Genomic DNA, 27763 nt, shown 5'->3' with positions numbered 1-27763 from the left:
TTACATATGAGAGCGTAACAAACGTCACAAATGTGGCACAATGCAATATTCCTTAAGGTACAGTGCATCCGGAACAACATTCACTTTTTCCATACTTGGTTATGTTACAGCCTTATTCCAAAAATAAAAAAACTATAAGGCTCGGTAAAAAAAAACCCTGTGTCAACCTAATGACCCTGTTGACCTAACCCATGTCGACCTTACTGCATGTGAACCTAAAGTCACATTGACCTATCTGCATGTCCACCTAATGACTGTCTAACAACTTGCTGGTGACCCAATGACCGTATCCCATAGCAATATACAGGCATTTTCTGAGTAATTTTACGAAATTAAATTGCATCACTCAGGAAATGCCTCTGTGTAGGGGGCAAGTGGTCTCTAGTGGTCACTGGCGGTACTTTACCTCAGTGGTGAGGAGTACAGTATTTAGAGATGAGAGATAGTTTGTCCTGTCTCTGAGACACAGACAATGGGATCCCATCCAAAGACTCCCACAGCTTGAGAGGACCGCCAATATCCAACATTTCAGTACAGATGGTGTAATGGTTAGCATTACTGCCTCACAACACTGTGTTCATGGGTTAGATTCCCACCATGGCTCGAACTGCGCAGAGTTTGTATATTCTCCCCGTACTTGCATGAGTTTACTCTGGGTACTCGGATTTCCTGATGTGAATGTTCAAGTATTCTCTGTAAAGTGCTGCAGAATATGTGCGCGCTATATAAGAAACTGTTAATAAATATACTATGACTATGAGGGGAGGTCATAGTCTATCCATAGAACGATTCGGACAGAAAGTGAAACATGCAATTTGGACACTTTTTACCTTATTTCCCAGCCAATGCATCTGAATCAGGTTAAAAGTGGCCAGCTTTGTTGCTATAGCTTATCTTTATTATCCCAACTCTCTCCTGCAATTGTTTAAAGGTGCCCATACACAGTGCATTTTTCGAGTTGTGATGCGCGCTCCCGCCACATCGCATAGCACAGGCACTTGAAGATTTATTGTGCAATCTGGCTGGTTGGAACAAAAATCTGGTAATTTTTGTCAGTTTTCAAGCATTTCAAAGCAAATGGTCAACTGTCATTTGCTCCCCATAAATTACCAGATTTTTGTTTCAACCAGCCAGATTGTGCAATAAATCTTCAAGTGTATGGCCAGCTAAAGTTTGTGCAGCCCGTGCTTTTAGTACTAGATTGCATCGTATCTAGTTAAAAAAAATCATGGCGCTGTAGCACACTGTATGCTTTTTGTACTAGATACAATGCAATCTAGTACTAAAAGCATGGACTTCATTGCACCGTGATTGGGCACCTTTAGCCATATCCATAATATCCTAGATATTTTGCCTGTCATATTTGGCTATTCTGTGTAGAGACAGACTATCAACATGGGTGTAGATTGTATTGTCGACACCATTTAGGTCGACAGGTTCTAGGTCGACATGGGTCTTTTACGTTTTTTGGCCTGAATGTCGACACAGTCGACATGGACACAGTTAAAAGCGTCCCGCATCGCTCTCGGACACGGTGCCTCGCTGCGCTCATCACACTATTTTATTCTCCCACCACTCTCTAGTGCAGGGCTGGGCAACACCGGCCCTCCAGATGTTAATGAACTACACATCCCAGGATGCTTTGCATTAGTTTTGCTATGTGGCCATGCTGAAACTGATGCAAGGCATGCTGGGATGTGTAGTTCATCGACATCTGGAGGGCCGGTATTGCCAGCCCTGCTCTAGTGAATGGTAGGACATGAAATACCACCTGTTGGCACATGTTGCCTCAAAAACTGAGAAAAAAAACCCATGTCGACCTACACCCATGTCAACCTAGTGGTGGCAACCAACATGCTGTAGACCAGACATGTCCAACGTTGGCCCTCCAGATGTTTTGAAACTACACATCCCAGCATGCTTTGCAATAGTTTTAGCATACTCTAATAGCAAAACTGTGGCAAAGCATGCTGGGATGTGTAGTTTCACAACATCTGGAGGGCCAACGTTTGGACATGCCTGCTGTAGACCAAATGACCGTATCCCGTGCATAGTCAGTGACATAGGGCCAGATGCACTAAGCTGCAAAAAGTGATAAAATGGAGAGTGATAAACAAGCAACCAATCAGCCACTGCCTGACATTTTTCAAACAGGGGGCAGGATGCTCTAACCCAGAAATGCGGTAAAAACCCTGTTACCTGGGTTTTTACCGCATTTATATATTCTCTAACCCCCCTCCGCAGTGTCAGCTTTGAAGTCTATGGGCTTCTTACCCCAGCACTGTGTGAGGGATCCATCATGGATCCCTCCCAGCATGCCCTGCGGCCAGCCCCGGCACTCTGCGCAGACAGACTAAGTCCAGCGCCGTGCCGGCATCGCAAGGGACATCTTTTATCGCAAGAGCTGTCCCTTGTGTTAATGATCGCATGTTAGAGCAGGGGTAGCCAACTCCAGTCCTCAAAAGCTACCAACAGTTCACGGTTTCCAGCTCACTTCGCAGGGACACAGTGCGCTCATTACTGATCAACACATTTCAAAAGATCCACAGGTGGAGCTAAATTCTTCACTTGTGATCTGTGAGGAGACCTGGAAACCGTTAGCTGTTAGGTAGCTCTCAAGGATTGAAGTTGGCTACCCCTGTGTTAGAGCATATGCCATCATTAACAATGCGAAGCCCAGCGGAGGGGGGCTGCGAATGTTAGAACATCCTGCCCACAGTCTGCGACATGTCAGGCTGGCTGTTTATCACTCTCAATTTTATCACTAGAGACCGGATTATATGCATTTGCATATTTGCCCGATTTTCTGCAGAAATTGCATATCTGACCTAAATGTCCTGATGGTGCATATTTGGCATAGCGCGGTCGGCGCGGAGCGTTCACCCTCACTTCCTGACTTTTTTTTTCTTTCTGTGAGGAAACGCCGCTGATAGGCTGACAGACTCGCCCATCAGAGGAATGGATTGAGCGGCCTGTCAGCGCGGCGGGGGGTGGGATGTGGGTGGAAGAGCTGATAAGCCGCAGTGTGTACTGTAGGCTCTTCCAGCTACATCCCACACCCGCCGCGCTGACAGGCTGCTCGCCGCGCTGACAGGCTGCCCACCTCTGCTGACACGCGGGGAATCACTGCGCGCCACACGGGTGCTGGAGGCTTTTGGACAGAAGTTGAACACTGACCTCAACCAACGGATGGCAACGGTGAGTGTAACTTACAGCACAGTTTCTGCTGGGGCATTACAGTATGTGCGTTTTTGCTGGGGGCATTATGTGCACTTCTGCTGGGGGCATTATGTGCACTTCTGCTGGGGGCATTCTGTGCACTTCTGCTGGGGGCATTCTGTGCACTTCTGTTATACTGCTGGGGGCATTATCTGTGTTTCTGCTGGGGGCATTATGTGTGTTATACTGCTGGGGGCATTATGTGTGTTATACTGCTGGGGGCATTATCTGTGCTATACTGCTGGGGGCATTATCTGTGCTATACTGCTGGGGGCATTATGTGTGTTATACTGATGGGGGCATTATCTGTGTTATACTGCTGGGGGCATTATGTGTGTTATACTGCTGGGGGCATTATCTGTGGTATACTGCTGGGGGCATTATCTGTGCTATACTGCTGGGGGCATTATGTGTGCTATACTGCTGGGGGCATTATGTGTGCTATACTGCTGGGGGCATTATGTGTGTTATACTGCTGGGGGCATTATGTGGGGTATACTGCTGGGGGTCATTTACTACTTACTAATTGTATGCTGATTTAAATAAAAAACTATAAAATTTCACTTTATTTTGTATTTTTTATTTAGCATATTTTGACGCTTTTCATGCATATTTTAAGTATTTTTCATGCATATTTGCATGCATATTTCGAGCTTTTTTATGTTGCATATAATCCTGTCTCTATTTATCACTTTTGAAGCTTAGTGCATCTGGCCCATAGAGCATACACACTGGATGATATTAACATTTTTTCCATTCCTACCGGTCAATCGGTCATTTTGTAGGGGTGGCATTGCTGGGGGTGAGACAGAGCAAAGCAGAATTATTGCTTTGTGGTGGATAACAAAAAAAAAAAAAACATAGTTTCAGCCCTGTTTAATTAGGACAGGGGTGGGGAACCTTTTTTGTGCCAAGGGCCATTTATATGGGGAAAAAATCCTTTGGGGGCCATATGTAAAAATTTCTCTTACAAATTGTCCTGCTGCAGCCGTCCCACGCTCCAGTCCACTGCTGAATAGGACTGACAGTCTCCGGCTATTGTTGATCAAGAGGAATCTCGGAAGAACTACCGACATCTCGCGTGAATTCCCCTGTGCTTTACTCCCGGCAAAGCCGCCAGCTTGGCGGGCCACTCAGACCGGCTATGGGGACGTATGCATACGGCCCCCGGGTCTGAGGTTCCCCACCCCTGAATTAGGACACACCACACAGGTCACGTTTTCCAAATCACCAGGCAGGTGCTCTGTGTTTCATCAAGTCACATATAAAAATCCCCAGGTGACCTGGAAAACGTGACTGCTGTATGGGGTCTTCCGCGCCGAGCTTGATATCCTGTGCCTGAAGTGTTTAGTCAGCAATGCATTGCACTTGAATCACACAGTATAGTAGTGCAGCTACAAGACGTTGGGGACACGTTTTAACATACTGCATTTTGCACCGCAACAGATAATGCACACGTCTTACATGCATCAAGAGAGGCCCATGAGGAGGAACATGGTAAGCTTAGTGCATCTGTTTCTCACCCCGGCGTGTGTCGGTGGGTAAAGGTGGGGCTGCCTGGGGAGATACCACCCTCACACTTGTGCCGCCCGCCATCTGGGAGTCTGGGACCGGTCTGGGGAGCGCCCATCGCAGCGCACACAGGACGGCACGTGGCCAATGCAGCCAATCAGCGCGGACAGGGGGCGCGGCTGCCGACGACGTCACTACCCGGGCTCTGGAGTGGAGTGAGTCTGACTCTGCTCTGTCTGTGTGTAACTGTGTGTGCGGCTTCTTCGACTGCTGTCAGCGCCAGCCTCAGCTGAGCCGCCGCAGGAAACCGTTACCGAAGATGGACAACACGAAGCGAGGGCGGCACGACGACACCTCCCCAGCCCAAGCGTACTCCTACCTGACTCCGGTGAAACGGGCGAAGACGTGGTCCGGGTCACGGAACGGGGATCACCGAGACTGGGATGTGGAGGACGTGTGTGTCTTCCTAGAGAGCCGCGGGCTTGGCCAGTATCAGGACATCTTTCGAGGTGATCTCGGGCAGCAGCGCTGTCCTGTATACATGTGATAAGGAGAGAATACGTGGGAGCATGCCCCGCACAGTACAGCCTCACTTGCACCGGTGTTTGACATACAGGAGCTGATTGGCCACTCGGGAGCGAGCTCTTAAGTTTTATGTTCCTTCCTTCGCAATGTACTGGCTTGGAGGGAGAGAGAAAAAGTAGCAGCCAAACAGTGTCATATTATTATAGACTGGTTACATTTACGTTAACTTGGTTACAAGTTACATTTAGCACAGTGGTCAGGGAACAAGGGTAAATGACCCCAAATGGGGTAAAAATGAAATTCCTGGGTGTAATGGACGGTTGCGCTGCTAAGACACATATGAATCTATATGCATGCCCGTCTGTGTCTTGGCAGCGCGACCGTCCATTACCCCCAGGAATTTCATTTTATTGCCTATAGAATCTATATATATATAGATTCTGTATCCATGCCCGGCTGTGTGTGTAAAAGTACTGTAGCGTACATGGACCTGACGCGCCCTTTAGTATAACATGCTTCCCTGCGTGAGGCCCCACCTCCAAATAGGCCTGCTTCTTCAGTAGTCAACTAGTTGCTGCGCCATCTTGGGAGCGCGCAGTCTGTACTGCCGATGCTGTGCCGAGTTTCTTTGTCTGGTTTCAGGCTCCTGTCCTGGTATACCCATATCTAGCAAAATTTATTGGGGAGCAAGGAGGAGAATTCTCCTTGCTCCCCAAGAAATTTTGCTTTAAATTCTGTGTCCAGTGATAGCACACCCTCATCTCAATAATATATTCACATACCATGATTATTTGAGGGGTCACATAATATCTATTACAGGTTGAGTATCCCGTATACAAAATGCTCGGGACCAGGAGAATTTTGGATAACGGATTATTCCGTATTTCTGAATATTTTAATATTTCAAGGATGTATTTTGAAGTATCTTGCATTTATGCTGTATAAACACCTCAAGCACATGAAATGCACACAAATATATTTTATTTGTTCAAAAAACAAGGTTTCAAAACATGAAACAAAATTTGTGTACTCTCAGATATCATCATATTATCATCGACTGTAACCAGTGGCGTAAAAAAAAGTTTCCTGCGCTCCCCCCCCCCCCCCCCCCCAATAGCATTCTAGTGAAACAAACAGGGCTGTTTCTAGACAATATGGCTCCCAGTTTTAACAGTAAAAATGGGCCCCACCAATAGATATTTTAAAACTAAAGAATGCACACATTTCAAAAAAGTATGTGCGGCCTCGCTTCAAGGATTAATGCCCTTTAGAAAAATTACACACATTGCAATGCCCATTAACAATATGTCACCCATCTTAATTTCCCTTAAACATTATGCCACACACAGTAATGTCCATTACACATTATGCCACTTATCGCAATGACCATTACATAATATTTGACACACCGTAATACCCAGTAAACATGCCACATACCGCAATGCCCATTACACAATATGCCACACACCACAATGACCATTACATATGCCACCCACCGCAATGCCTATTACACAATATGTGCCACACACTATAATGCCACTAGTTTTATATATATATATGTGTGTGTGTATATGTGTATATATATATATATATATAATGTGGGTCCAGAGGGTGGCCGGCACTCCATGCAGCAGAAAACAAGTAGATCGGGTGCCCTCCCAGGAGAGGGGGATGAGACACACTCCAATATATAACAACACGCAGACGGGTGGCACTCCAGAAAAAATGACAATAATCAAACGATCAGGTGATCCAACGTTTCAAATGTTATTACAACATTTTTCATGAAAAATGTTGTAATAACATTTGAAACGTTGGATCACCTGATCGTTTGATTATTGTCATTTTTTCTGGAGTGCCACCCGTCTGCGTGTTGAGAGATATATATATATATATATATATATATATATATATATATATATATATATATATCTCTATCTATAGATATATCCATGTTTAAAGCAAGCCTTCTGCTATTTATTATCATTCAGATAGATTAACTTACATTGTCCAAGTCACGGCACTGCACTGCTGTACCGCACGCCCCAAACCTAACCCTCAGAACAGTTGCTGTGCTGCCTGCTGGGGAATCAGGGGACCAGGAAGGAGGACAGACGGAGTCCTGAGCCATGGGAGGAGCTGACAGCGGCGCAGCAGCCTACCCACGGCCATCTTGTTTTCTGGCAAAATGCCAGTTTGCCACAGCTGACAGCTGCCCGCAGCTGACAGGTGCCCACCACAGTGCTGCTCCTCCAAGCCACTGCGGGGGGCTGCCTCACAGTGGTTACGCCACTGACTGTACCACACACAGCCTGGCAGCCATTGATGATGACATTTTGTACCACAAACAGCCATACATGGTATTCATCATCATCAATAGCTGCTAGACTATGTACTGTATTAGCACGGTATATCATCATTTTCTGAGGGTACAGTGTGTATTACAATTATATGATCCTTTCAAATCAAGGGGGAAGCGTTGGCGTATCTATCTATGTGTGTATGTATATGTGTGTCGCACAAAAATCACAGCGTGTATAGGGGCTTTAAGTGTGTTATTCATCTGCATTGACAATATCATTGTGCATTTTGTCTAGTGTGTACGCATGATATCATTAATGTTGTGCACTCCTCGGTCCTCTGAACATTAAGTCAAGCTTTGCCTATGTCATCAACTACTGCATGTTCAGTGGGGGCTGGGTGACTTTAATAAACGATATTCAGTGTGTATGCCCTCTATTGTTATCTGTGGTAAACCTTGTCATATAGTGTGTACCCAGCTTAACACCCTGGTTATTTAATAACTACATTTTCACCACCAATATTCCACTTTGCTTATTTTAAGAAGGTTTTGTTTGACTGTTTTTGTCTGCTGTAATATGAGGTATTTGTTTTTTTGTGTTAGAAAACAAAATAAAAGGAATAATTCTGCATGATCTAACTGAAGAGCACTTGAGAGAACTGAAAATTAGGTAAACAAATGTGTTATGTGTTATTATTGTTTATTTTATTTATAAGGCGCCAGTTTTAAATGTAATTTCCTTTGTATTTTTTTTAATTGTTGTATTCTTTTTTTAAATGCTGGTGGTATAAAAAAATAAAACATAATTAGTGTTTTTAAATGAAATCCTTATTGATGTATTTCATACCCTACAGAATTAATTGCTGATCCACATGTTTTAGTAAAAAATGTGTCAGTTTTCCAATGAGGCAGTTTTTGAATTTTCAACAAAGTTGAACCTGCATCAATGGGCAGGCAAAGCATAATCCCCAAAAGCAGCCCCATTTTTGCTGAAGCTGTGTGTTTCATGCAAAGCAGGTATTTTTATCAAGCAATCCAATAGGCTGGCCCGATTTTATAAAAATATATATAAAAATTGGCGACACCTCTAGGGTAATAAGTTACCTGTGAACATCTGTCTCCAATATACTAGGGACCTTTATTCTGGTTGACACACAGTGCTTCGTGTCTTTTTAAGCCTTCCCACAGCTCTCATTGTGTCCTGTACGAGGGCGGGCAACTGATATCCGGTTATGTCAGCTGCCCGCCCTCATCATTGGAGTATTACCATGGGAAAGCAAATTAAATGCTGGATGTTCCCATAGGCACATCCCCTAGCCCAGCCGCCCCATACCCTGTCCGCACTGTTGTGTGCGAGTGCCAAGCGAACACTGATCGCTGTGGCTGACCGCATACAGATGCGCAGAACAAAAACATCACGCTCCCGTGCGAATTTGCATGGGAGCGCACTAACCAGAATAACCTCCTAGATGCAAAGTATTGGGATATTAAGTTTCCCGGGATACAGTAGCCACAACACAAAACATGCATATGCAACAAGAGCACATAAACAGAATATTAGGTGTAGATAGATTAACTACACCAGGAAGCACTACAGATGACCTCCGTGCTGGGGAAACATAATAACAGATTAAATTGACAGCTAGCAGCCCGGCTTAAAATTTAGACCAGCGATTCTCAAACTTTGGGTCCTGACCCCAAAGTGGTCCCAACCTTCTCAGCATGGGGTCGCAACTCCATCTTGCTGACCAACCAGCTAATAACTTCTCTGATCCCTCAGTCAGTGATTCAAGGAATCTGCAAAATCTGTTCAATTGGCTGTTACCTCATATTCTCACATCATTTTGTGCCTCCACAATGCTGCCATGCATGTGTGGTTTAAGACCACGCATTTCATGACCATTCTACAGTGACTTGCTGGGGTCCTTTTAATCATTTTTATTGTTTGCTGGGGTCCCATTGCAAAATAGTTTGAGGACCCCTGATTTAGACTAATTAATGGTAGTGTAAAGCTTGCCAGCGTTTTAAAGAAAAACAATTGACACGGTTGAGGACAGGAGGTCAGTGTGTTATGGACCCGCTCACAATGCACATCGTGAGCGGGTTGTCAGTGTTTCTTCCGACCCGCTCACAATGACACGGGGGGGCACGACCCACTCACGATGTGCACCGTTAGCGGGTCTGATCCGATGGCAACCCGCACCTGGGAGTATGTTTGTTCTTCAGATCCTACCTGCAGCAGGTAGGATCTGAAGAGCGACCGACGGGACCGCGGATTGGTATCTGTCCACACCAGGACAGAAAAGGGCCCAATCACCACACAATCTACATCGAATCGGTCGGGCCCTTGTCGTCCTGGACCCTTGTTGTCCTGGTGTGTACCCCGCATTAGGTTATATGACCATGTGCTGTTGTGTAAGGAATATAGAGGTGCTCTGCAGCACATTAACATCATTTTACATAAACCTGCTATTCCTGAGTAGATCATTTCCACCTGTTATATCTGCTCTGTATATGGGGAATTTAGGCAGGAATACAATGATTATCTAATGAAAACAATATAAATCTAATTATCATTGTCACTTGACTAGCCAGTCACTAAAATGCTGTTTGTTTTTATATATTAATAGTGAAATACCAAACTTATGATGCTTGTGAAATAAACCAACAACTATACAATTAAGCATTCTGTTGTTGATACAACTTTTTGACTTCTTATATAAACTTAAAGCTGTCTTTGTTTCTAATTTGTCACCTTTCTGAGAATAAAAGTTGGCTTCACAGGCTAATATTTCTACCTGTGGCTCTCTAGAAATTGATCATCTTCACTTGCACATTACAGTGGATCTAGAAGAGATCTGGCTGCTTGCATCTAGTACTAAACATCATGAAGTGTGTCATTTGATGGGAGAGTTGCAGTTCTCTGCACAGGATGCAGACTTTAGAGGTGTCGTATACCACTTTCACACAGAAAACAAAACTCCCGGGTGAAGCAGTTCATGAAATACACAGGTCCTTTTTCTGTGTGAAAGGGTCAAAAGTGGTATAAAAGGGCCCTGTGCTCTTCATCACTTATTTCTGCATTAGGGCCCTTTCTCACACACACTCTTTTTGACCGGTCGGGGGGAAAAAAAACCATTCAAAATCTGCGCTTTTTTTTTTTTTGCCGACTGTCAGTGCTTTTCACATGCACCGTTTTTCAGCCAGTTTTAAACATGTGCTTTATTTCAAAATGAACGTGAAAATGGAGTTGTGGGCTGCTACAACTCGGTAAAAAGCCTGTGTGTGTTTAAAGGACTTATAAACATTAGCTTTGTTGCAGCAGCCTAACCCGCCATGCCCCACAGCCTGACCCTAAATCTCCCTGTACAAGGCTTAACCTAATCCCCCACCCCACAACCTAACCCTAACTTTTCCCTTGCTGTAGCTTAACCCTTACCCCCCCCCCCCCCCCCACACACACACACACACCTCTTCCCCAGCCTGACCTTAATCCACTCTGCATACTCACCAATCAGGATGCCGACTGTCAGTATTACAGCGTTGGCATCCTGGTGTTTTCAGTGTTCCGGCGCCAGTCTTGTGAAGGCAGTCGGGGAGGTCAGCATCGGTATACTTAATGCCAGCTAACTGCATCCCCAATTGAAGGGTGACGAGAGAAAAATGATCACTCTTCAAGTCAGCACTGCTGTCTCTCCCCCTCCCCCCCCCCCCCCCCCTCCCCCCTCTGCTGGCCACATAGAAGGCTAGGCAGCGGGTCAACACTGTAGAGTATAGATTCAATTGAGGGTCGGAGTCAGTAACTAACATGAAGAGCTTTTTTTTTTTTTTCTGTGTGGCGCAACATTTGTAAAGGGGAACTATAGTAATGTGAATAAGGATTAGTACACTGTGGTATCATGTAAATATGAATCAATATGGTGCAGTTTTATTTAAGAATAAGGATGGAAAAGCTGTGTGTTCACGTAATGTGAATAAGGAGCAGTCCCAAGTGGGCTAATGTGAATAATGGACACTGCTGAGTGTCATAATATGAATAAGGGGCACTATCATGTGAATAAGGTTGCACTGCTGTGTGACATAATTTGAATTCAGTGTACTATTGTGTAGCCACACCCATTCCAATAAAGAGCACACTTTTTTTGCTATGCTATGGGCATAGGGTTATCAGTGGTGCTGGCTGCTGCTGTGATCTCTGATGATGGGGGTTGTCCGAACTGCTGTCTGCCCTTACCCCTGTCTTACCCCTGTCTTACCCCTTCTTATCTGTCTGTTCGAGTAAGGCTATGTATTAAGAATGGTCCATAATGAAACACCATCAGTGACGTGTTCTGTTTTTTCCCCCCAGCCCTTTAGGGTCACGATTGGAAATGCTCCAATGTCTACGAACACTGTATCAAAGCTCTCCCAGTATTATGAAGGTATGTCACTATTACATTGTCAATATGTGCAATTTTTAAAGATGGCATCCAGAAGTTAGATGTGTCTTCTTACGTCCTTGCTGCGATGCACATTCTACAGTAAGCTGCTATATACATCAACAGGGTAATGGGACACATCTGTATAGGACAAAGTATATTTTTGTATTATTATATATTATGTTTTTTTTATTATTATTATTATTATGTTCTTACATTGATGACTCCTTTCCCAAAAGTTATTGCTGCATATTGTCTGATTTTTAATGACCTTCATTTCTGGTGTTTGGCTATATTATGTGGTATTTAAAATATCTGCTGATTCTCTACATATAAAAACCAGTAAATTGTAAAGAGCATGACCTTTATATTGTTTCCAATGATTGGTGTAACAGTTTGGAAAGTATGGGTGTGTCCCAGACAATTATCCCACATTATGCCTTATGGACCTAGTCACATGCCTTGGTTTCCCTACTACATAGTATTTCCTCAATCCTGCACCTAAATTCACAAATAATGGTGAAGTCCATAGTTTGTCACCCCCTGTTCTCTTGTCTAAAATCAGGGAAAATTACTTTTAGACACAGCAGCTAAAGCCAGCTAAACTACTCATTGCAAAGTAAATAGTCCTGTTTTAGCACCCAAATGGGATCACACCTGAATGGAACATAATTAAATAACTCTGTTTGGTGTTATTTGTCAGCACTCCAAGATTTGAAGGGGAAATGTGTTCTTATAAAAACGAAGACAAGCGTGACTCGACATTGACAACATGTATTACGATCTTGTCTGCTGAAGTGTGGTAGTGGAACTATCCGTGCCTGAGCACACAACGCATCAACTTAGTTCTGATGCATTGCGTCTGCCTTCCTGGCCAGTTCCATTGTGCATGCGGGTGATCTTGCTATTTGCACAAGATATCACATGCAGCCCAGAGCCAGCACCTGCCACAGCCAGGAACAGCACTGTCCATTCTGTGGAGATAGGGAAACAACAACACCTGCAGCTGATCCGTATCTATTGATACTGCACCCACATTGTAGCTCCACTCAATATCTACAGTGAGAAGCACTAAAATATTTTTTGCTTACCAAAAAAATTAGGCTCTTACCAGCCCTGGCGACATGAGTCTAAAAACTTGGGTCGCACAGGACAGAAGAAGGGGCGTGAGAATTTCCCTGTTCAATTGTTGGGTGATTGATCCAGAACAGTCAAACTAGGTCTGTTCCTTTCTCACATAGCTAAAAGATCGATGCACAGGATAAATTCAGAGTTTTTGGTTTATGTCTGAAAGGGTTATAAGTCCATGATTTTGTGATATCCATTCTTGAACACAGTTGGTTAAATCAAAATAAATTGGGTACAAATCAATCACCTGTGCACTTTTGGTTTTAGTATCGATGGATGGGCCCACTGGGGTATGCAGCGATAGGGGCCCTTGTTTAGGGGTGTGGCTAAATATTAGAGAGTGTATGGTACAGGCCCCATGATAAATATGTATAATAAAGACTGCTAGTGCATGCATGATAATATACTATTTTAAAAATGACAATGCACTTTAGACAATACACCAAAGTCCTGTGTAGTATAATGAGTTCTAGAAGAGGAGATACTGTAGGGGCTTTCCCTGTAGCTCAGTGGGTCAGTCTAGTCTTGACCCCCTAATACCTTTTAGGTACTTGTGTAGATTCACATCGGCCGATATATTGATGCGATCACATCCCATATATCGGCCGATATTGCATCCGATATATCGGCCGCCGGAAACTACACGATTACCAAATCAACTCCATGTGTAGTGGATAGTGGGGTTATGAACAGGAAAAAAAATCACTTTGGATCACATCCGATATATCGGGCGCCGTGAAACTACACAAGTACCTACCTTTTATTGTCTATTGTTTTGTAAGGCATGCTTTCAATAGCTGTTGGGAGTTTTGTTTCATAAATTGTTGTGCTGTCACTGCTGCTGCCCTTCTCCCTCCAAGACCAGATTTAAAGTCTTAAGGGGTGTACACACGGGGAGATTTTGACTTAGCAATTTTGGGAGAGATTTTGGCTAGATGCACTGGAGATTTTGACTAAGCGATTTTGTCTAAGCAATTATAGTCTATGATCTAGTCAAAATTTTTGGTAAATCTTTGGTAAAGATGTGCGCTTGCCTGAAATCTTTTGTCCAGGACGGAAAAAAGATTTCAAGGCTAAAGGCCCCCATACACTATGTGATTTTGGTCCGATTTCATCCGATTTCGACACTTGGTGCCGATAATCGGATGAAATCGGCCCAAAATCGTATGTGTGTGATATCTGATCCGATCCGATGCGCGGTCCCGTGCGAATCGGACCGGATCAGGGAGGTCGGACGGTCTGTACATACGATCACGTCCGACCTCCCTGTATGCATATGCCTGCCAATTCAAAGCTTCAAGATTGAAGGGAAAAGATGGAGGGATGGTGGGGTGCACTCCCAAAGATAATTCGAGGGGTTCTCCAATTGATATAGCAATTTTTAATAAAACATAACTTTTATTAATTCATATAAAAAGAGGCACAGAGCCTCTCACAATAAAAATTATAGTAAGTGCGAAAAAAGACAAGAAAAAGTGTATTAAAAATAAAGGGGATGTTGTGGGGACTGTCCGTAGTGGTCCCTCCTATTAATTGATCTCTAAATTTGGTCCATACATATATTTTTTATATACAACTGTAATATTTGGCGGTTGAATATAAATGTCAATGTGTGGGGATTGAGTAGAGTGTGTTTTAATTGTTTAAGGATTGTTGAATTGGTCAGATGTTTCCTTATCATTGGTTGACTGGTATTGTAATGGAATATTTATTATTATTTGATGATATTATATTTCTGACCACTTCTTCATAAAGTATTAATCCTTAAACAATGTGGGGAAGGCAACGTTGCGGCGCTTTGCAAGTGTACTTTTAATATCTGTGCAGTGGTGTATTATGCACTTTTACCCACGGTCAGAGATTTCTTATTGTTCAGAATGCCATATATTTTGGCTTAATGTCCATATTTTATGGATGATAGACAGTAAGTAGTATTGATCATACTGTCTATTGTGATGGGCCCACCTTCTACCTGCCGATTAGCCCAGCAGAGTGTGGATCCCCCCAGCAATCTTATGTCAGTCTCCTCACATAAATCTCATTAGTGGTTCCTATAATGTTAAACCCAGGGTATTATAACCTTTATCAATGCTTCTAATCTGCTGACAGATCGCTTGTTCTTTTACACAATATATTTCTAGGCTTGCATAATGTTTCTCTCATAACATCTCAGTAATTGTCATTTATAGCCCGATAGTGAGGTGTTTTCATGTTAATATCATGTATTTGTTTATTTGACAGTGATTTATTCACAGCTTCCCAGATATTGCTCTCTGTAGCGTGCTGCCAGCGTGTCTGCTAGTATCCTATAACACTTGTAGCCTCCTAACATTCGTAATTATACAGTCACATTTGTTTATTTAACAGTGATTTATTCACAGCTTCCCAAACACTGCTCTCTGTAGTACGCTGCCAGCGTGTCTGCTAATAACCTATAACACTTGCAGCCTCCTAACACTCGTAACTATACAGTCACCTTTATTTAGCAATGATTTATTCACAGCTTCCCAGACACTGCTCTCTGTAGCACGCTGCCAGCGTGTTTACTGATATCATGTAACACTTGCAACCTCCTAACACTTGTAACTATTGTGATACATTCACATTGATTGTCATCTAGCACAGGTCTCTCTCTCCGTGTGCTACGTATTCTATGTGAATCAACTCAAGCGTGCTGTCAGCCTGTTAGTTTGTGCCGTCTATCTAACACAGTATTCCAGCGTCTGCTATTGATATGAGCGCTGATGGTAACACTTGTCTAGCGCTGCTCCCCCACTCGTGCAGTGTATTCTGCACAATCCGCTTCAATCCTCTCACTACAATGTATATACTAATTATTGCCTCATCTATACTGTAATGTCGTTCTCAGACCAATTGGATCAGTGCTTTATTGCTGCATTAAACATTAGGGATCACATAGGACAGTCCCCACAACGAGCACCTATGTACATTTCACCGGGTGTCCCGGCTTCCTCAGGGTAAGCCGAGCAGCTGACTTCCATGATCTATTTATCTCTTCATCCGGACAACGGTTGTCAGGGGGCGGGGCCAAGGCTCATATTCACAGAATGCTTGTTTTTTTATCCCTGAACTCTATGGATTCATATGTGTAGAATAAATGTTTCATATGAACGAACTTGGAGCATTATTTATGGTGACATTGTTGCACTTAATGTCTCCATTCTAATTAGAAGTATAGGTGTCTATAAGGTTGGATTCAATAATTATATGTAGTGTCATAAATTTGTTGTCACATGACATCGTACCTTTCTGGGCTTGTATGATCTTTAATTATACTTAAGTTGATGGTATATTTCACTCAGTAATTTAATTTCCCTTAATTATTTTATAAATGCGGGTCCCATGGCTGTAATTCGCCGTTATTGTTATTTTATGTGTTGTGATGAGGAGATACATATCATGTAGGAGAATATTATTATGTAGAAATGTATTAACTATTATTTCATGTGTTATAATGAGAGATACAAATCATACAGAAGGATTTTTTACTAATGCCCGTGAGTATTATGAAAAGGAGAAGGAGAGTGAAAAGATAGTGTAGCTAATAGAAAAGTAAAAAGAAAAAAGTGGAAAATGGAGGACAGAAGAATAAGATTATGTATCTAAACTACCTGTTAGGTGCTGAGTGACATATGTGAGTGACTATTCAATAAATGAAAAATCGCCTCACAGATTTTTCATTTATTGAATAGTCACTCACATATGTCACTCAGCACCTAACAGGTAGTTTAGATACATAATCTTATTCTTCTGTCCTCCATTTTCCACTTTTTTCTTTTTACTTTTCTATTAGCTACACTATCTTTTCACTCTCCTTCTCCTTTTCATAATACTCACGGGCATTAGTAAAAAATCCTTCTGTATGATTTGTATCTCTCATTATAACACATGAAATAATAGTTAATACATTTCTACATAATAATATTCTCCTACATGATATGTATCTCCTCATCACAACACATAAAATAACAATAACGGCGAATTACAGCCATGGGACCCGCATTTATAAAATAATTAAGGGAAATTAAATTACTGAGTGAAATATACCATCAACTTAAGTATAATTAAAGATCATACAAGCCCAGAAAGGTACGATGTCATGTGACAACAAATTTATGACACTACATATAATTATTGAATCCAACCTTATAGACACCTATACTTCTAATTAGAATGGAGACATTAAGTGCAACAATGTCACCATAAATAATGCTCCAAGTTCGTTCATATGAAACATTTATTCTACACATATGAATCCATAGAGTTCAGGGATAAAAAAACAAGCATTCTGTGAATATGAGCCTTGGCCCCGCCCCCTGACAACCGTTGTCCGGATGAAGAGATAAATAGATCATGGAAGTCAGCTGCTCGGCTTACCCTGAGGAAGCCGGGACACCCGGTGAAATGTACATAGGTGCTCGTTGTGGGGACTGTCCTATGTGATCCCTAATGTTTAATGCAGCAATAAAGCACTGATCCAATTGGTCTGAGAACGACATTACAGTATAGATGAGGCAATAATTAGTATATACATTGTAGTGAGAGGATTGAAGCGGATTGTGCAGAATACACTGCACGAGTGGGGGAGCAGCGCTAGACAAGTGTTACCATCAGCGCTCATATCAATAGCAGACGCTGGAATACTGTGTTAGATAGACGGCACAAACTAACAGGCTGACAGCACGCTTGAGTTGATTCACATAGAATACGTAGCACACGGAGAGAGAGACCTGTGCTAGATGACAATCAATGTGAATGTATCACAATAGTTACAAGTGTTAGGAGGTTGCAAGTGTTACATGATATCAGTAAACACGCTGGCAGCGTGCTACAGAGAGCAGTGTCTGGGAAGCTGTGAATAAATCATTGCTAAATAAAGGTGACTGTATAGTTACGAGTGTTAGGAGGCTGCAAGTGTTATAGGTTATTAGCAGACACGCTGGCAGCGTACTACAGAGAGCAGTGTTTGGGAAGCTGTGAATAAATCACTGTTAAATAAACAAATGTGACTGTATAATTACGAATGTTAGGAGGCTACAAGTGTTATAGGATACTAGCAGACACGCTGGCAGCACGCTACAGAGAGCAATATCTGGGAAGCTGTGAATAAATCACTGTCAAATAAACAAATACATGATATTAACATGAAAACACCTCACTATCGGGCTATAAATGACAATTACTGAGATGTTATGAGAGAAACATTATGCAAGCCTAGAAATATATTGTGTAAAAGAACAAGCGATCTGTCAGCAGATTAGAAGCATTGATAAAGGTTATAATACCCTGGGTTTAACATTATAGGAACCACTAATGAGATTTATGTGAGGAGACTGACATAAGATTGCTGGGGGGATCCACACTCTGCTGGGCTAATCGGCAGGTAGAAGGTGGGCCCATCACAATAGACAGTATGATCAATACTACTTACTGTCTATCATCCATAAAATATGGACATTAAGCCAAAATATATGGCATTCTGAACAATAAGAAATCTCTGACCGTGGGTAAAAGTGCATAATACACCACTGCACAGATATTAAAAGTACACTTGCAAAGCGCCGCAACGTTGCCTTCCCCACATTGTTTAAGGATTAATACTTTATGAAGAAGTGGTCAGAAATATAATATCATCAAATAATAATAAATATTCCATTACAATACCAGTCAACCAATGATAAGGAAACATCTGACCAATTCAACAATCAAACAATCCTTAAACAATTAAAACACACTCTACTCAATCCCCACACATTGACATTTATATTCAACCGCCAAATATTACAGTTGTATATAAAAAATATATGTATGGACCAAATTTAGAGATCAATTAATAGGAGGGACCACTACGGACAGTCCCCACAACATCCCCTTTATTTTTAATACACTTTTTCTTGTCTTTTTTCGCACTTACTATAATTTTTATTGTGAGAGGCTCTGTGCCTCTTTTTATATGAATTAATAAAAGTTATGTTTTATTAAAAATTGCTATATCAATTGGAGAACCCCTCGAATTATCTTTGGGAGTGCACCCCACCATCCCTCCATCTTTTCCCTTCAATCTTGAAGCTTTGAATTTGCAATTGCATTAGGAGGGGGGTCGCACCCACTTGTTATTGGTTTAGAGCAATATAAACTATAAGTCAATTATTTAGATAATTATTACGTAACTACTAAAATGAACAAAGAATAATTTGAGGGGAAATACCAAATAAGGCTTCTGTGCGGACTCACAAACCCCCTTTTTCTACATATGCATATGCCTGCCACCTGACAGGCATATGCATGCAGACACCGGGCGGGCAGCGGGTCCCTGAGCACCGGCTGACTGACCTGGCCAGGCGGTGGTGCGTGCGGGCAGCGGCCAGCGGTGGTGGGGGCGGGCGGCGGGTGCGGTGAGCGCTGCTGACCTGGCCGGGCAGTGTACTTACACAAAGCAGCAGCGGGGACGGGCAGCGCAGTGGCGGCTATTATATTTTTAAAATACTTGTCAAATGACCGGCCGCTCTCTGATTGGCTGAGAGCTCTCCGGCCAATCAGAGAGCGGCCGGTCATTTGACAAGTATTTTCAAAATATAATAGCCGCCACTGCGCTGCCCGTCCCCGCTGCTGCTATGTAAGTAAGTACACTGCCCGGCCAGGTCAGCAGCGCTCACCGCACCCGCCGCCCGCCCCCACCACCGCTGGCCACCACCGCAGCCGCCGCTGCCCGCCGCCGCTGCCCGCCCCCACTACTGCCGCTGCCCGCCCCCACTACTCCTCACCGCCCTGCAGCTCCCCGGGTTTTTTTTAACATGGGATAAATCGCATGCGATTTATCCCATGTAAAAAATGGCACATCAAGTGCCAAATTGTATGTGAGCCTGCCGGGCGGCTCGCAGGTAAATTGGGTCCGACTTGTCCCTAGGACAAGTCGGCCTAATGTATGGGGGCCTTAACTTATGCGCACCTCTTACGATCGCAGATCTTTCTAGTGTGTGGGCCCCTTAAGCAGGAGAAAAATAGGGAGATTTTGGCTAACCTTCTAGGAGATTTTGACTATCTAATCTATCTAATTTTTCACTCTATTCACTTCAGATATATCTGGTCAGACCTATGATATCTTTACAGCTTCAGATCAAATGGCTCTTTGGTGCAGTACCAACGATTTTTTTCGTCAGATGGATCTGAAGGTGCCCACACACTAGAAAGATTTTTTTTTTGCAGATTGGCTGAAATATACCAATAATCTTTTGAAAATCGTCCGATATCGGTCGGATGCACACTTCCGCGGATCTTTTGGACAAAAGATTTCAGGCAAGCGCACATCTTTACCAAAGATTTTTCTTAAGATCCTGTGTGCGTTCCTATGGCTCTTTTGTTAAATCTTCTGATCTTTTGTGCAGCACTTAAGATCAGAAGATTCAGCTAAAGATCCATCGATATATCGGCCGATTTATCGGAAATCGGCCAACCGGACCAAAAATCGTTCTAATGTGTGGGCACCTTAATTTATGCGCACATCTTAAGATCGCGGATCTTTCTACTGTGTGGGCACCTTGAGACTCAGCCACACATCTGATCTGAGGAAGCTCAGATTTGGCCTTTTTTCGTCAGATAGGTCTGTCAGATTTATTTATTTAACAGTTTCTTCTAGCGCACACATGTTCCGCAGCGCCGTACAGAGAATATTTGAATACTCACATCAGTCCCTGCCTCAGTGGAGCTTACCATCTATTTTCCCTACCACATGTACACGCGCGCACACACACACAGACATTCTAGGGTTAATTTGTTGGGGGCCCAATAGCCTACCAGCATGGGTCCTCAAACTGTGGCCCTCCAGATGTTGTGAAACTACAAATCCCAGCATGCTTTGCCACAGTTTTAACACTACCTTATAGCAAAACTGTGGCAAGGCATGCTGGGATTTGTAGTTTCACAACATCTGGAGGGCCGCAGTTTGAGGACCCATGGCCTACCAGTATATTTTCGGATTGTGGGAGGAAATTGGAGTAAACCCATGCCAATACGGGGAGGATATACAAACTCTGCACAGTTGAGCCATGGCGGGAATTGAACCCATGACCTCAGTGCTGTGAGGAAGTAATGCTAACCATTACACCATTCGTACTGCATCTGAAGAAAACAGGCCAAATCTGACTAGTGGATGGGAGCCTTTAGTTTTCTGAAAGATATTTATTTAAACCCTGCTATCATTAACATGATAAGCTTATCGGTAATAAAGTGGCTCTCTATTATTTGTTTGGTGAGTTTACACAAACTAAACAAAAGAATTTCCAGCATGGACATAACCATTTGTATTCCTATGTTTCAAAGCGATGTGAACTATTTACCTTGGTTTTAGTGTCTTGTTTAGCTGGAGTTACGTTTTTTTTTTTTTTTGGGGGGGGGGATTCTTCCAAGGCTGCTAAGCATTTGCTTTCTCCCCAGCACTTGATTCTCAGGTTAGACTGACCTAGCATTTCCATAAGCTTTCCACTCAGGGTTCCTACAAAAAACTTTTTTTCTCTGCTGCTAATCACCACGGGATAACTGATAATAAGTAAGCTGTATAATGGAGATAACTTGGATTTTTGTTTAACAGCTTTCAAGGCCTTATAAAAATAGCCAAGCTGACTAAAGTTTCCCGTACACTACAGCGATTTTTCAGCTGATTTTTACTGCAAATCTTAGAATCGCACGCTATATAGAGTTTGGGTGCAGTTTGGTATTTGGGAGTTCGGGTGCTTGGACCCGTGTGGCAGTGTTTGCACACTCATGTGCACTCTGGTGCTTGATTGCGTTCTGGTGAGTAAAAATGCTCTGGTATTCGGGCGACGGGGGCATTTCGTTGTTCAGCACAGCTCAACTCTGAATATTTTATGAAATATTCAAATAAATCTTTGTCAAAAATGTACTCTTTGCAAGAAATCTTTTGTCCAGGACTAACGGAGAGTTCAAGGGAAATCTTAAGATTCATCTGAAGATCACAGATCTTTCTAATGTGTAGGCACCTTAAGGGTTCATGCTCTCTTGAATTTTTGAAAGCATTAAAAATGCATGTATACCGCAACCCCATACACTAGAAATAATAATTCCTTTATGTGTTTATTATTGTATTGTTGCTCCAGTACATTGTCACTGTGGCCACACATTGTCCCAGCATTACACTGTGTGGCCAATCAGTTAATGGTCAGTGTGCCAGAGATTCTGTATTTAAATGCTGACAGCAGCTATTTTTGAACCTCATCGATAAGGTATATGGTCATTAGATCAACCCACTGATGGTCGACATGGCCTTAGGTCAGCACATTAAAAGGTCGACGTGGCTGTAGGTCAAAACAAGCATTAGGTTGACATGGGGAAGCTTGACAGTGAAAAGGCCAATGTGAGTTTTTCACATTTTTTATTTTTTTTATCAGATTGCAGACAGGTGGTATTTCATTCCCTACCATCCACTAGGGTGTGGAAGGAGAATATAATAGTTTGCCCGAAGCATGGCGATCGCAGTGGTGCACAGATACTGTGTCCATGTTGACGGTGTTGACATTCGGGACAAACCAATATAAAAAACCTGTGTCGACATTTACTGTTGAGATTCCCCATGTCGACCTAATGACCCTGTTGATCTTTTTATGTGTTGAACTAAGGCCATGTCGACCTTCAGTGGTCGACCCATGGCATATTGACCTTCCTGTGTTATCGACCCAATTACCCATGGATAAACAGACCTGGGGAGGGAGGTCTCTTGGAGTCAGGATGTCAGATAAGGATCCCTCATCTGAAACTACCCACTCATAAACTAGGTTAGAGGGGTTATAAACAGCCAGGCCTGGTGTCCCCTCTAGAGAGAGGTCAGGATGCTCTCCCCCTCCTCAAAATACTTAAGTTACAGATGCTTAGGAATAGGTGGTGGATTACTGAAAGGGTCCAATGTCCAGCAGTGAGCTGATTAAAAAACACAAGGGTGGGGGTTGTGAATCTGCAGGTATAATTGTATCACTCCCTCACTGTTTGGTTGTTCATTTCTTAGGGATTCAGCTACAGGTTGGAAGTGACCCTACTCGCTCTCTGTGCGTTTCCCAATAATTATTTTATTAACCGTTTCTTATATAGCGCATACATATTCCGCAGCGCTTTACAGGGAATATTTGAACATTCACATCAGTCCCAGCCCCAGAGGAGCTTACAATCTATATTCCCTACCACATGTACATGCACACAGACATTCTAGGGTTAATTTTGTTGGAAGCCAATTAACCAATCAGTATATTTTTGGATTGTGGGAGGAAACCGGAGTACCCGGAGGAAAGCCACGCAAGCACGGGGGGAATATACAAACTCTGCACAGTTAGAGCCATGGTCGGGATCGAACCCATGACCTCAGTGCTGTGAGTCAGTAATGCTAACCATTACACCATCCATGTTGCCCAATAATGTTCTGAAATATTATTCCGTTTTGTTTCTGCGATTTCCATGTATTTTTTGTTGTAATCATACATTAAAATATTTTTTTTCTTCTAAATTTTTATTGAAATATGGAGTATTTAGTATTGCCACCCAAGGAAAATGGGGTTACAGAAAAGGGGAGGAGGGATTGGGGGGGGGGGGGGTACTCAAAGGGTTAAGTTGCATTTGGAGAAGTCATGAAGTAAGGTAAATTGATTCCCATTGCTTGACTCACCGTCACAGGTTATCCAAGTCCTCCTCTGATGCATACAGATGGAGCCGCTCTCATTGGAGCAGCTCCTGATGCGGTAATCATCACTTTGCGCCACGGAATGATGTGTGTGTGCGTCGGAGATGCTCGCGCCTTATTCCCGGCAATGGACGAGCGAGATGCTCGTGCCATCCATGATTGCTAGCATGCTAGCTGGCCCCATCTGTAGTATACCACCTGTACTGCTCTCATGAGACCAGGACATTGATGATTCTATGAAAATGAGTTCTCAACATTTCCCTTTCATTGGTCCCCTGCAAAGATGTGTATGTGACTTTTTTCTCCCCCCCCCCCCCCCCCCCGCATACATGTACCCCACCATGTGCTTTTCCTGTAATGTGTACCTCCGCAGATTGCACACCCTGCCATCACTGACCTATGCAGTGCACCAAGATGGTTTCTCTGCAGGCAGGATGTGGGTTGCGTGGATGTTTCTGTGCAGGGTTCATCATACTACTACACAAGTAGTAGTCCTTGTATGGCTCGCCTCCTACAGTGTAACCTTCGTAGTGCGCCCACCATATCTGCCTCATCTGGTGCACTTCTGGATGGAATGAAAAATACATGGACCTAAGTATTCACTGAAATTACCCATTTTGGCTAATTTGTTTTAGGGGTGATCTATTCCACCCAGGGTAATCCTACACAGAGCGCCTAAAATGGCTGCCGCACCTGGTACCTTGTCAGGGTGGAGTACACCACCCTTGGAAGTTATCCAAAATGCTGCACAAATCCTGCATTATGCTTAAGGGTTTATTTTGTCTGTTACTGTACTACCAACATCCTCTGTATTATGTGCATTGATTTTTAATGTCTGTAAAGCGCCTGAGTCCTGTTGCAGAAAGTGCGCTATATAAATTATACTTACTTCCTATACTGGTACAAAAAGAGAAGAAAAAAAGATTCCTAATTCCTCATTCGGCTGATAATTTTGTGTAATGGATTCCGTAGAGAGTGTCCACTGACAAATTTCAAAATTTAAATTGAACTTTTAGAGGATACTAATAAAATTTTAATTTTGAAATTTGTCAGTGGACACTCTGTGGGATCCATTACACAATATATCAGCCGAATGACTGCCCCGAATTGGGAATCCTTTTTTTTTTTTTTCTCTTTTTGTACCAGTAACAATTATTCCTGGTAGCACCTCTAGAATATAATAGCGAGTAGAATTTAGAATATATGGAAAAGACTGATCTTAAGATAATAAGTCTGTGCAGATACCTACAAATACAAAGTTTAGAAAATATTGATGGAGGGGGGAGATGGCAGGGAGCCAAGCTCTGAAGTATACTAGCTATCCAGTTACTAATTTGGATGTGAGTAAATAGATCCTTATCAGGGATATTAACGGGTATATTCAATTAAGTCTGATCCATTTCAACATTCGTTTGTCGGAATGGAACCTACATGCCATATTCAGTGCAGGTGGAATGGTGGCTATTCCTCCAATCCACCTGGTTTCCGACAGGTCAGAGCATCCCGACCTGTTGCAGAATAAACAGTTCATTCTAGCACTCGCCATCTTTGAAAACCCATGCAGTTGCTCTTCCCTGCCTGGGGTGTCGCTGTCTGCTGTAGTGCTTCTAGCACAGTGTGGTCTGTATATCAGCACTGATATGCAAACGAGACATGTGCTAGAAACACCACAGCAGACAGCAACACCCTATGCATGGCGGGTGCTAGAATGAACAGTTCGGAACCCCTTCTGACCTATTGAAGTCGGAAACTGCTGTTTCTCTTTCATCCAGCAGGGGCCGCTGGAGTACAATACAATGGGTATAGAGGTGTGGCTAGTGGGAGCTGGGCACTTCTAAATTTAAGAATGTGAGCTTCCTCCCGCCTCTACTACCCACAATCCCCCAGTTAGAAAAATGTGCCCTAGGTAGCTGGTCATGCTGGACCTTGCTCCAGGTTTCCACTTATTTATCTTATTTTCTTTTCGTTTCTTTTGACTTTTATTTAACTTTCACTATCCCTTCCCCACTCACTCAAGAGTAGGGGTCCGAATTTTTAATTTTTTTTTAATATTTTTTTTTTTAAGGCCCTAAAATCTTCAGGATTAATGTCAGTCAGGACTTCCATTAAAAGTACCTGCCCTGACTTCTGGGTACCTGCAGCCCCTCACCAAGGGGGCTGTCATACCCACTATGTGACTGGAGACCTGATTGGGAGCACGCTCCTGGGTGCCTGTAGACCCTCACCAAAGGGGCTGTCATACCCACTAACCTGGGTGCCTGCAGACCCTCACTAAAGGGGCTGTCATACCCACTAACCTGAAGTCTCCCGGGTGCCTGCAGACCCTCACCAAAAGGGGCTGTCATACCCACTAACCTGAAGACGCCTGGGTGCCTGCGGACCCTCACCAAAGGGGCTGTCATACCCGCCACGCAGATGAAGACTCCGAACTGTGAGTACAGTGTATTGGGGTTCCCCATTCTCCCTCCCTCCCGTCCATGCCTTGGGTCTCTCCCTCCTATCGCAGCACCACCCGCCATGCTACTGCAGGGTGTCTGCTTGATGCCGACATCGCGTCCGCCGCTGGGTGCTCTGTATTAGTGTTACAGGCACAGGCAGTGAGTTACCGCTCTGGGAAGCGTTATTAGTGCGGGGTCTGCCGGACGCTCTGGGAAGCGTTATTAGTGTGGGATCTGCCGGACTGCCATTGGTGACTGTCAGGTGGGCCATGCTGCGTACATTGTAGCTACTTTTTGCTGAAGGGAGGGCCGCCATTTTGGTGACTCAGAGCGGGCCGCGGACGGGAGGGAGGCAGGGTGGGAAGAGCTGCTGCAAGGGCCTGCGTGCCGACTAACTGCTTCACAGCAGGGTGATTATATTCATTGCAGCAGCTATCACACTGTCCCTCTCCTGGGACAGAGCAGAAGGCTGCATGTTTGTCTGGGACCGGAGCTGCATTACATGCAAGTGCTCCTGCCAGGCTTATTGATATGTGTACAGTGCAGCATTGTCTACTTATTGCAATAAGGTGTTATGTATTGTTGTAACTCAAATGTACAGTACAAACACTTGTGGGGAAGTGTACAATTTGGTCGCTGGCCCCTCCCTGTCACACTGAGCACCAGAGCCAGTTAACACAGGGTTACAGGAAAGTGCTTTCACTTTGCAGTGCACTGCCTTTCCAGTTCTGTGGCTGTATGAGTGTGTGTGGAAATTAAATAAATAAATTCCACTTTAGCTTCTCACAAGCTATCCCAGGTGCAGGCTACAGTAGCATATGTTAGCCTGACTGCAAGCCCACCCTATGTGAGTCTTTGTCAAACTGATACACCTTAGGGTAAGCTTTTAGCAAGGAGCGCGGATGGTGTGAGGTTTAGCATTGCTGCCTCACAGCACATGGGTTTTCCCACCGTGGCTCTAGCTTTGCGGGGTTTGTGTGTTTGCTCTGGGTAATCCAGTTTAGACAAGCCATTGTAGCCTACTAGTAGAGCAATCGGGCTTACAAGGGGCAATAATGTGTGCGCCCTCTGGATGGGATAATGCCCACATCCGAATTTATAGTCACAGCACACTGGATAAGCCCATTCTCCACTGCCCAATCACTTAGCTTGACAGCTGGGGTGGGCATGGTTAGAGAATAACAGGAGCTGTAGTTCTTATCCGGCAGGGGCATCACGTCTCTCTAGGTACAGGTTCCTATGGCCTAGCGGTTATAGACACAGTTATTCCGGTAGCAGCAAAGCCCAGGCTGTGGCCTGGGGGGATAGACATCTGGTCCGCTGAGCGCAAGGTCATAGGTTCGAATACAGACTAGTGTCTATCCTATGAATGACCATTCACTATAGATATCAATGCTTATGAAGAGTGTAGTTCAGATCCCTGGGAATGCTGTTCTTACACATACAGCCCTAAGCCTTCCATCCGGCAGGTTTTCTATTTGCCATAGGGAACAGCTTCTGACCACAGGAGTTCGTCTTA

At 43.6% G+C, this 27763-nt stretch overlaps 2 protein-coding genes across 13 annotated transcripts in view; one reads left to right on the top strand and one right to left on the bottom strand.

Moving 5' to 3' along the window:
* LOC146008408 (uncharacterized) overlaps positions 1–27763 on the bottom strand; it is a 143078-nt gene that overhangs the window by 93183 nt on the left and 22132 nt on the right. For 3 of the 12 annotated variants that reach the window (XR_014444506.1, XR_014444502.1, XR_014444508.1), the window contains exon 1: positions 5111–5346. The exons of 2 other annotated variants lie outside the window; for them this stretch is intronic. Coding sequence is in view for 2 of the 10 variants with exons in the window: in XM_083147649.1 (XP_083003775.1) it covers positions 4743–4849 (107 nt within the window). In the remaining 8 variants the exon portion in view is untranslated. Of the gene's footprint in view, positions 1–4683; positions 4956–5110; positions 5348–27763 lie in introns of those variants that run through there. 7 more of the 12 variants (XR_014444510.1, XM_083147649.1, XM_083147648.1 and 4 more) reach the window with 5 other exon arrangements.
* SAMHD1 (SAM and HD domain containing deoxynucleoside triphosphate triphosphohydrolase 1) overlaps positions 4940–27763 on the top strand; it is a 54444-nt gene continuing 31620 nt past the window's right edge. The window contains exons 1-3 of the mRNA XM_083147646.1: positions 4940–5240; positions 8162–8228; positions 11907–11979. Coding sequence (XP_083003772.1) covers positions 5051–5240; positions 8162–8228; positions 11907–11979 — 330 coding nt within the window. The 5' untranslated portion in view covers positions 4940–5050. The remainder of the gene's footprint in view (positions 5241–8161; positions 8229–11906; positions 11980–27763) is intronic.

The sequence above is a fragment of the Crinia signifera genome, chromosome 6, assembly GCF_055691185.1.
Source record: "Crinia signifera chromosome 6, ASM5569118v1, whole genome shotgun sequence".
NCBI lineage: Eukaryota > Metazoa > Chordata > Amphibia > Anura > Myobatrachidae > Crinia > Crinia signifera.
This window is presented reverse-complemented; position numbering and strand designations above follow the sequence as displayed.